Here is a 7,946-nt window from a genome sequence, read left to right as displayed (position 1 = left end):
GAACCCGCGGACTCATGCAATCCACTCACCTCAGCCTCCCAAAGGCGCGGGATTACAGGCTGAGCCACCGAGCCCGGCTCTGATTTTTTTATGTATTGTAGAGAGGAGGTCTCACTGCCCAGGCGGGTCTCGAACCCGCAGGCTCAGGCAATCCACTCACCTCAGCCTCCCAAAGGCGCGGGATTACAGGCTGAGCCACCAAGCCCGGCTGATGTTGCCTTTTCTGAACAATCATTAATCAAACTAGATTTGTAACATGATTGTTCACAAAATAAAAGAATACATTGTAGCATGCACAAATGACTGAAATATTGAGGTGAGTTTTTAAAGTGCATATCAACAAAGGAAAATTCTACTCTTGTTTTTAAGCCTTAAGATAAAGGTGGTTGAACTCCTAAGATCATGGAGTATTCTCCAGAAAATATATTTCTAAATCACTGTTTTGCTCCATCCCTTGAGTGTGTATTTGTGAGTCTGTCAAATTTATCTCCTATTTTACATTGTCCTTTAAGGAACTGGGTCTGGTGACTAATAAATAAAAATATTTTCATAGCTATTTATATACAAATAAAGGCAACCTTCATTTGTATCATGGCTCAGAGTCAATTGCCTGAAAAGACCACATGTTTCAATTCCCTACTCACTATCTACTCAGGAAACCTCCCAGCTTACCTCCAGGCCTGGCATCAGTCATTTGCCTCCAAATAACACAAATCACAGAGTTCAAGAACAGTCAGGTATGGAAGCTAAAGTCTGTATGAAGATCTATAATTTGCAATAACCAGACTCAGTTTTAGACCTGGTCCTGTTTCAATTCAAAATCTGTTTAGGTCACTACTTCTTCAAAACTGGAGGATTCTTAATAGTACTTGTTCCTTACAGTTTCTCTCGTGAAGGCCTTGTGGCCATGAGCCCTGACTGTCAACAACAAATCAAGAACCATGAGAGCCAAGGCCCAGGACCAAGGGTAATTTTCACATGAAAGGCTAAGGTTTTTGCTTTCCATTCTCTATCAGGGAACCCTGGAAGGAAATTGAAGAGATCCCTTCAGTATAAGTGTTATAGTACAAGGGCCAACTCAAAAAAAATCCAGAATTATTTTTTGGAGGACGGGCCCCTTGTAGTACAGGCTGTCCGCACTAGGTAAATGTTCTAAGAACCCATCAGCATCAGTATACTAGCTAGCGTTGTTGTGAGAGACTGCTTTGGTTTCAGTGATTTTTGTTTTGGAGATTCTTTTCAATGCGTTTGCCCATATCCTGATGGGTGATTTACGAGTGCCCCTGCCCACACTGTGCTGAGCCAACATGCAGCAGTTTTTGACCAAAAACAGCATGACTCCCATACCCCACCCTCCCTACTCACCCAATCTCGGCTGAGTAACTTTTGTTTGTTTGTTTCCCCAGATGAAAAAAAGTCCACAAAGGGAAACGTTTTGCTTTTGTAGAAGAGGTAAAACAAAAAACAGCAGAAGCACTAAAAGGCCTCAAAATTGATGAGTTCAAAAACTGTTTTGAGCAGTGGAAAAAGCATCTTGATTAGGTGTACTGTATAAAGGAAGATTAAACATGTAAGTTTAATCGTGTAAGAATACACAATTTTTTATAAATAAATTATGATTTTGGGGGGGTCTCCTCTTGTAAAACCTTGCCTACCGGGAACAGTCATGAAGTGCCTCATCTACTTGAGAATGCCAACATGGGCTTTAGCACCCACTGAATTAGATTCTGAAAGAGAATACTTGGTTCCAGTTTGAAGTCATTGGGGGAAGGGAGGTAGGGGGCACAGAAGAGGAAGAGGGATGACTCAGATTATGGCTAACTGACATCCATGTAATAATGAGAGGTTTGTACTGATTACTGAGCATATAACGCACTGTGTACCACTAAATCCAGAAAAGAATGGTGGCATTAGTCCACCCTTTAACAACAAAAGATGGCTGACTCCAGAATTAAAATCACTATTTTTTCTCTTCATACACTAAGAAACGTATCTCAAAGTCACTCCATGTTACTATCTTAGTAATGTAAAAGCTCCTCTTCGCTTGAGAAAGCATGTAACTGGGTATAACTTCCCTCTTGGGACACAAGAGCAGGAGGCGTGCTTATCTCCCCATCTAGGCCTGACATGGTGGTCACCACTCTGGGTCTTGGACCACTGCTCACCTTTCGCAGCACTCCATACCCTGACTTTATTAATAAGAGACCAGGGAACATAGACCTCAGAAGTGGACATCAACCCAGGCTGGCCAGGGAGATGGCGCCCAAGAGGTCCCCCCAACCGATACCCAAGCTGAGACACTTTCAGCCTTCGGCCCCACTCCCCACTGTGGCCTTTCCCCTGGGGTGACGCGGTCCCCTGGAAAGTCACCCACTCTAGCCCCTGCACACACCCTATCGAGATGAACTGGGATGGGAGGGGGGTGCAACAGAGACAGAACTGAGTAGACGAACCGGGCCACCTCTGAGTCTTTCATTTTCCAGGGTTCCCAGTGAAGAAACGTCAAAATGAGATGGAATTTTTCTTAACGGTAGTAGAAAGCCAGAAAATGCAGACACTTGACCTTGGGAACCAACACCGTCGCAGCGGGAAACATTAAAGAAACGAAACACGTTGGCAAGTAAAGGGGGAGCACGGCGCGGCGCCAGGAGAAGCGTAGCGGCCCGGCCGCCTGAGGGGTGTGGGGGGTGGTGGGTGCGGATAGGGGTGCTCACCATAGATCATGGCCAGCCCGGTCTCGTGCAAGAAGCGCACCCGGCCGTGCTTGAAGAGCCAGATGGTGAGGATGGTGAGCGTGAGCAGCAGGATGAAGGTGAGCAGACTCACGCTGTCTTGTCGGTGGCTCTCCTCCGCCTCCTTCTCGGTGGCGAGCTCCTCCATGGCGCTGCTGTCCTCGGCCGCCGCCCCAGAGGAGGAGGCCGCGGCCGCGGCTTGCAGCCCCCGACCCAGCAGCAGCGGCAGCAGCAGCAGCCGTGGCGGCAGCGCCCGGACAGCCCGCCCCGGGCTGGGGCGCGCCGCCTCACCAGGCTCCATGGCCCCAGGGCAGCCCGCGCCTCCTCCGCGCCGGGACTAGCAGCCCGCGCCGTCGGAGGGCTCCGGAGGGGACCGCCGACCTGCCCGAGCGGCCGCGGCCAGCGCAGCTCCGCCTCCTGCTCGCGCCGGGGCCCGGGCTGCGCCGAGAGCCGCGCGCGGGGGAGGGGCGCACGCAGTACGCAGGATCCCCAAGCGCCGCCCCCCGCCCGCGCACCTGTTCGTCCCTCGACCGCGCCGCGCCGCCGGCCGACGGAGCCACCGAGGCGGGGCTGGCTGTTGCCTTCGGACCCGCGGGCCGGCCGCCGGCCCCTGGCCTCCCTGCGCTCCTCACCCTGTCCTAGCGCACCTGGCCAGGCTGGGGTCGCAGAGCCAATTCATGGGCAGTCGCCGTCGCGCTTCCTAAACGGGACGCCAGAGGTCGCCCGCGCCTGGCAGGAGCTTCAGCTTGGATTCGCTCGCTGTGCGGACTGGAGTTCTTTTTCTGACGCCACCGCCGTGTTTGACCTTAGGCCAGGGCGTAGCCGCCCTGGGCCCCCTAAAGTGGGGGCTCCGAGGGAACCGAGGAGCCGCGAAGCCACGTTAGCCCCTGCACCTCTCTTTCCTATTCTCTCTAGTTACTTTCCAGCTCTCGGGACTCCTCAGAATCCGCTAGGCTTCGTTCAAAATTCTTCCCTAGTCTGGCTCAATGGGAGAACCTGTAAGGAGTTGGAATCTAAGGAGCACGTTGAAATATCTTCTTCATCACTTGGGGAATAGACTGACTTCTTGTTCTGGGGTATGCTACTAATCCCCTTGGAGAAGAGGACTGAACCAGATAGAACTGAACACTTGCCACTCCTGGAAGATGAGCAGGATCTAGGCCTGGGGGGAGTGGGGGATATTACCGATGACCCTTTTATGCTTCCCTCCTGGTAGCCCAGGGAGGCTTTGTATGAGTCTTAGGACCAAGCCCACCTCTGAACAAAATTATGAAGTGGACTCTGAAGGATGAAACTTCTTGAAACAAATCCTCAGGAAGTAAAATGTTTCAATCCACCTTGTTCCTCTGGTGAAGGAAGAAATGATATTAAATTAATCACTGAACTCCCAGTGCTTAGCTCTGTGCTCATGTGTTTATTGAACCACTTTGAAATCCCTACCAACTGTCCATGTTTTCTCTCCCAGAGAAGTTTGCGTTTGTAAGAGGATTCATTGAAGAAGAAAATGCTTAACCAAAAGGTGTAATAGGGCAAGCATAGCACTAGATAGGAAAGCACATAGGAGCATTGCAACCTTCCTAGCTCTCCTGTAGGCGAACACTCTTGCGAAACCTGCTTAGAGCCTTCTTTACAGCAAGGAAATCTCTTCATCTAGATTTTAGCTAGCCTCTTTCCCTACTCCTCTAGGCAATCACTCAACCCCTGTAAACATCCATATACCTTGAAGCTCCATGCAGATTTCCAATGAAATTGTAAAAACCTGGATTGTCACAAAGAAGGTTACATGGAAAAATTTGACCTAATTTCTGGAGACTCACCAAAATCCATTTTTGCTGAAAACTGACCATGTTGGTCATATAGGTTACCAGTAGTCAAAGACAGAACTCCTTTCTATAGATCACACTGAGGGCAACTCAGGAGCTACCTTAAAATATGGACTTCTTAGTACCTGACAGATTGTATTTTCCAAAAAATGGCCACAACCATATTTGCAATCCCAGGACCACCCCCAATCAAGAAGTGGCATCTGTGTTTCTTCCCCTTGAACCTCAGTGGACCTTTAGGACTGCCTCAAATGATAGAATGTGGCAATGGAGACTATGTGACTTATAAAACTAGATCATAAAAGGCAATCAAGCTCCTTCCTGTCTCACACACACACTCTCTCTTTCACTGTCTGGGTCTCACTCTCACTCTCTTCTCACTTTGGAGCCCTGAGGCTATTTAAGAAATGTAGCTTCCTTGAAGCTGCCATGCTGGAGAAACCATGTAGAGAGATCATGTCGCAATAGAGGTAGATGCCACAGGAGCCCCAACTTTTTGAGTATTCCCAGCCCAAATGCCATACATTCTCATGTGAATGAATGAGCCTTCGAATGATTTCATTCCCAGCCACCATCTCACTATAGCCATATAAGAGGCCCTAACCAAGAACCACCTAGCTGAGCCCACTCAACATCTGCAACTGTAATATAATCAAATAATTCATGTTATTTTAAGCTACTAAGTTTGAGAGTGATTTCTTCCACAGCAACAGAAGAGTACTTATCATATAAAGTAGTTGTCTCAAGTAGAGTATGAAAAGATTAGTCCCAATTATTCACAGACATACACTAAATAAAGCACTTCATTATCTATATATATTTATATATGAAAACTAACCTATACAGTCCAGGGGTTCTGATTTCAGTTAACACAGAATGATCACATTCAAACCATTGTCTCCCACTGAATGCAGCTATAAAACCTAAACAGAATGCATACAGCGGCTAATTGAGGGTTCTGAAAAGTAAATTGTACCAGGTAAGTTGAGGGGAAACACCAGGATTTGAAGTAAAACTGAACTGGCAGTGAGTTTACCATTTTTCCCCCTCCAGTCTCCTGGACTGGACTCAAGGCAACCCAAAAAACAGAAGGGGGCATCAACAGGGATAGAGAGTTCCAGGGAGAGCAGGAAATAGATCTCCTAATGTTCAGAAAAAATAGGAAAAATGTGCCAATTTTTTTCTTTTCTTCATTCTCTTGCATTTCGGCCAGTGAGCAATTCCACTGTGGCAACTGAGTCAATAGTGACAATGGAGGAAACAGTACTCTCAACCACCCAAAAATGCTGAGGGAGGGAAGGACTTTCCTCTCTAGAGTAACTGTGGTCCCAAGACAGTGGGGGCAAACCTTCAGTGATAGCTTTTTCTCTCTTTGTCCTGCTGCTTGGCCTCAGACATGGGCGAAATTGCAGGAAGTGCATGGCAGAGAGGATTAAATAAAGACCCATATTTCTTACCAATAGATCAAAAGGAAGAATTCCAAAGAACTGTAATGTGCCAGAGAGATGGTGGAGAGTGAGGAGCCCAGGAAACAACCTCATAAAGTTGTTTATGAATTTCTAGGTTCACCCCCAACCCACATATGGATCTGATTCTAAACAGTATACCAAAGATTGAGATAGATAAACAAAGAATAGAGATTCTGGAAGCAAAACCTCAATTTCTCAACCAACTCATCTTTGACAAAGCCTCCACCAACAACCACTGGGGAGAGAGAACCTATTCAGTAAATGGTGCTGGGAAAACTGGCTGACCACATGCAGAAGATTGAAACAGGACCCCTACCTATCACCATACACAAAAATCAACTCTAAATGGATCAGAGACCTAAACGTAAAACCTCAAACTATAAGAATCTTAGAAAACACAGGAGACACCCTTACAGAAATCGGAGTAGGCAAATAATTCCTGATCAGAACCCCAGATATCCATGCCATAAGAAATAAGGTAGACAAATGGGACCTCATCAAACTGACAAGCTTCTGCAAAGCCAAAGAAATCATCAAGAGAGCGGGGAGAAAGCCCACAGACTGGGAAATAAATATTTGCCAACTGTATATCTGACAAAGGCATAACATCTAGGATCTGCAAGGAACTCAAATGTACTGTAAAGAAAAAAACAAACAGCCCCATTACAAAGTGGGCAAAAGATATGAATAGACACTTCTCGAAAAGAAGACATACAAGCAGTCAGCCTCACTAGTCATCAAAGTAATGCAAATTAAAGCCATGCTGAGATACCACCTAGCTTCAGTCAGGATGGCCATCATCAATAACAAAAAACAACAGATGCTGGAGAGAATGCGGCAAAAAGGGAATACTTCTACACTGTTGGTAGGAGTGTAAACTAGTACAGCCTCTGTGGAAAACGGTGTGGCAATTCCTAAAAGATCTAAAATCAACCTCCCATACAACCCCACAATCCCCCTACTGGGAACATACCCAGAGGAACTCAAATCACTCTATGAAAAAGGTACCTGCACACACAATGTTTATTGCAGCGTTATTCACAATAGCAAAAGCATGGAACCAGCCATGCTGCCCATCAAAAGAGGACTGGATTTTAAAAATGGTACATATACACAATGGAATATTATGCAGCCATAAAGAAGGACAAAATTATGAACTTCACAGCAACTTGGATGGACTTAGAGTCTATAATACTGAGTGATCTATCACAGAAATAAAGAACCGAGTATCACATGTTCTCACTCATATGCCTACCTTGAACAACTATCACAATACTATAAGAAAGGGATTGGCAGTAGTGGAAAACTGCCAGTGGGGGGGCACAGCTCATCAACAAGGGTATCTGCATAATGAACATTTGTATACTTAACCCTGAATTGTACCCCACATATTTAAGATTAAAAATTTTAAAGTAGCCGGGCTCGGTGGCTCAGCCTGTAATCCCGTGCCTTTGGGGGTCTGAGGTGAGTGGATTGCCTGAGCCCGCGGGTTCGAGACCCGCCTGGGCAGCGAGACCTCATCTCTACAATAAATCAAAAAATCAGCTGGGCATGGTATCGCATGCCTGTAATTCCGGCTACTTGGAAGGCTGAGGCAGAAGGATCGCCGGAGCCCAGCAGGTCGAGGCTGCGGTGGCCGGGAACGGCCGCTGCACTCCAGTCTGGGCAACAGAGTGAGGCTCCAACTCAAAAAAAAAAATTTTAAAGTAAAAAAAAAAGAAAAGTGACTGGATAGACACAACAATAGAATGGAAGTGGAAGAGTCAGAAAACTTGAAGATAGATCAATAGAAATTTTAAAAACAGAGAGGAAAAATGTAGATATAAATAAAAAGAGCCATAAGAACCCCTAAGATAACAAAATATCTAACATTTGTGTCTTTAGAGATACAGACGAAGAGGAGAAAAAATATGGTGCAGAAA

General features: G+C 46.5%; 1 protein-coding gene across 4 annotated transcripts in view; it reads right to left on the bottom strand.

Moving 5' to 3' along the window:
* Window positions 1-3,177, bottom strand: part of SLC9A7 (solute carrier family 9 member A7) — a 160,282-nt gene extending 157,105 nt beyond the window's left edge. For 3 of the 4 annotated variants that reach the window (XM_008060088.2, XM_021713380.1, XM_008060089.2), the window contains exon 1: window positions 2,715-3,177. In XM_008060088.2, coding sequence (XP_008058279.1) covers window positions 2,715-3,033 — 319 coding nt within the window. In that variant the 5' untranslated portion in view covers window positions 3,034-3,177. The remainder of the gene's footprint in view (window positions 1-2,714) is intronic. The other variant, XM_021713381.1, reaches the window with a different exon arrangement.
* Window positions 3,178-7,946: the final 4,769 nt, after the last annotated feature.

This window comes from Carlito syrichta, unplaced genomic scaffold (genome assembly GCF_000164805.1).
Source record: "Carlito syrichta isolate Samal-C Ts95f unplaced genomic scaffold, Tarsius_syrichta-2.0.1 Scaffold304513, whole genome shotgun sequence".
Taxonomy (NCBI): domain Eukaryota; kingdom Metazoa; phylum Chordata; class Mammalia; order Primates; family Tarsiidae; genus Carlito; species Carlito syrichta.
Note: the sequence above shows the minus strand (reverse complement) of the source record. Positions and strands in the feature narration are given on the sequence as shown.